This window comes from Anarrhichthys ocellatus, unplaced genomic scaffold, assembly GCF_004355925.1.
Source record: "Anarrhichthys ocellatus isolate YVR2014 unplaced genomic scaffold, GSC_Weel_1.0 scaffold117, whole genome shotgun sequence".
Taxonomy (NCBI): Eukaryota; Metazoa; Chordata; class Actinopteri; order Perciformes; family Anarhichadidae; genus Anarrhichthys; species Anarrhichthys ocellatus.
This window is the reverse complement of record NW_022280147.1, coordinates 967-3,658: the sequence shown is the minus strand read 5'-3', so window position 1 is coordinate 3,658 and position 2,692 is coordinate 967. Positions and strand designations below refer to the sequence as shown.

General features: G+C 46.1%; 1 protein-coding gene across 1 annotated transcript in view; it reads left to right on the top strand.

Moving 5' to 3' along the window:
• Positions 1-561: 561 nt before the first annotated feature.
• The window catches only part of LOC116399579 (isoleucine--tRNA ligase, mitochondrial-like), a gene marked incomplete at its 3' end in the record, with an annotated part of 3,068 nt that continues 937 nt past the window's right edge, over positions 562-2,692 (top strand). The window contains exons 1-6 of the mRNA XM_031876822.1: positions 562-945; positions 1,388-1,510; positions 1,686-1,839; positions 1,919-2,067; positions 2,256-2,305; positions 2,440-2,546. Coding sequence (XP_031732682.1) covers positions 679-945; positions 1,388-1,510; positions 1,686-1,839; positions 1,919-2,067; positions 2,256-2,305; positions 2,440-2,546 — 850 coding nt within the window. The remainder of the gene's footprint in view (positions 946-1,387; positions 1,511-1,685; positions 1,840-1,918; positions 2,068-2,255; positions 2,306-2,439; positions 2,547-2,692) is intronic.

Sequence of the window (2,692 nt, the reverse complement as noted above, 5' to 3'; positions counted from 1 at the left end):
TTATTTAGGACTGCAGAGTTTTAGTTAGTCATTATTGTGTCCACTGCATGCTAAAACGGAAAACGTTATTTTAAATAGGCCTACAGGAGACAAAAATCAACTCCACCTTTGTCAAGCGAGACGCAATAGCATGATAAATATTCCGGTGGAAACCTTCAAAATAAGACAACCAAACCACACTGCCGCTAATAGTTTTTCCACCCATGTGAGTGTGGGCTCTATTGCGTAAGGACTCGGAGATACTACTATCAACATAAGTAGGCTACTGACATGACTATCATTGGAAGCGTATATTAAAATTTATAATTTTCGAAATAAAAACACTCAACCAGACAACTCTGGTTTTATTTACCATAATATCACTTTTGATGTATATGAGCTTACAATTCAATCAAACAGTTAAATCACAAATCATAATATTCAATATTGTTTCCCTCAATGGGTTATAAATCTCTTCATTCAGCAACCGCTTGCTTACATTAGTATAAATGCGACCTCATTTCAATTTTGACCGAACGGAGTTCCCGTAGTTGTCCTTGCTTCAATTTCTTCCGGAAGAAACAAAGTATTGCGCAAAGGGCGGAATGTAACAACGCCACACTGTCACAACTCAGAAACAACCAAACAGTCTTCAGTTTTTTGTGGTTTTGCTTGTCCACAGAGCTACATCGCCTCTCCATGCTGCTGTGCCGGGTTTCGGCAGTAAGCCAGACGCTAGCGAGATGGGGACGGAGGTCACAACGGGGAGGCGGCCTCCTCCACCGTGCTCTCTCCTTAAGCTCCAGCCGCTGTCACGGTGTAAGTTCAGGCGAAGCCGGCGCTCAGCCCGCAGAGGCAGGCTCTGCTCAGGGACTGTACCGAGACACAGTGCTCCTTCCCCGGTCTGAGTTCCCAATGAAACTGACTGGACAGAAGCTGCTGGACCGAGAACTCCAGATACAGCAGGTAGGACAAACCATTGAGGCTGACCCTCTACTCAAAAACACGTCAAGTGAATTCCCCCACTGCTCGCGGTGAACTGGACACATTGTAGCACACGACTGTAATTATTCTACAACTCTTTAAGGTTTATTCTTCAGGCCGGCATGCATCTGATGCGTCGAGAGGCAATTACCCCCACCCCTTGTAAAACAGACAGGCACCTTTCTGAATTATGCAGACTGAAAATAATGTCTGACGGATCACAGCTGAAGTATTGGATTATGCTAGGCGTCGCATAACTGTGACTTTGTGACTTATCGCCCTCTTGGTGGGTACTTAGATTTGCACAGCTCAAATCTAACTGTCTATAGTATCTCGATGGTTAAACACTGCTACAGAGAGCTCGATATCAATGATGCATTGTTTTTTGTCACATGAAAAATATGAATTCTCGCCACTTTTGCAGGATTGTGGGTTTGCAGGTTTGTACTCCTGGCAAAGAGAGAGGAAGGCCAAGAAGGAGTTCTGCCTACACGATGGACCTCCGTATGCCAATGGAGACCCACATGTAGGACATGCGCTCAACAAGGTGATCACATCAAGTTTCAGATATCCCCTCTGTTATGGTGCATTCTAACTTTTTGACAGCCTTGGACACCTGCAGCACCATTTAGTCATTGTTGTAAAAGCTCTAAGCTTTTCCTGGGTGGCAATGACACTGCCGAAATAAACATTCAATTCACTCTGTCTTGTTTTTGGTCTAGATCCTGAAAGATATCCGAAACCGTTTTGAGATGCTGAGGGGGCGGCAGGTCCACTACGTCCCGGGTTGGGACTGCCATGGCCTGCCCATCGAGCTGAAGGCTCTGGGGGAGTTGGGGACCAGCGGCCTCAGTCCCCTGCAGATCAGACAGAAAGGTAAAGCTGGACGGAAAGCTGGACGAACGTCACCGCTGTCAGATCTTTGCAGCTGCTGTAATGTTTTTATCCCTTCCAGCGCGGGAGTTTGCAGAGGGGGCCATAGCTCGTCAGAAGGCTGCCTTCCAGCGCTGGGGGTTGATGGCTGACTGGGACCAGTGCTACTACACCTATGATGGGGCCTATGAGGCTGCTCAACTGAAAGTCTTCCAAGAGATGCACAGCAAGGTTGGCAACGATGCGCTATTCAGAAAACACTTTTATGACAATGTGAAAAGGCTCAATAACCTAAATAGTGACATAATAGTTATTGCAATAGGGGATTACTGTAGTAAACACATGGATGGGATTAAAACAGAATTTTGCCTCTCAGTAGCTTATTACTCTAATATTTATTTTTTCTTTGTGGTTTTCAGGGGTTCGTCTACCAGGACTACAAGCCAGTCTTCTGGTCCCCTTCATCAAGGTGCCTGAGTTAGTTTGCTTATGCAGAGGTTGCTTCATAGAGGCATCAATATTTATAAGCTATTCTAGATCAGCACATGATAACTGACTTGGCGACTGTGGTCTGCTTTGATCCGGACTATGGGCCCTTTGCAGAACGGCCCTGGCAGAGGCAGAGCTGGAGTACAACCCTGAGCATGTGAGCAGAGCCGTTTATGCCACATTCCCCCTGAGCACACTGCCACCTGCGATAGCCTCAGAGGGTAACACACGCACATACAGTTAATTCATTTATTTGAAAAGATTATACTCCTGACCTGGTGAGACATCACCATACATCACTGTGTGTGTGTGTGTGTGTGTGTGTGTGTGTGTGTGTGTGTGTGTGTGTGTGTGTGTGTGTGTGTGT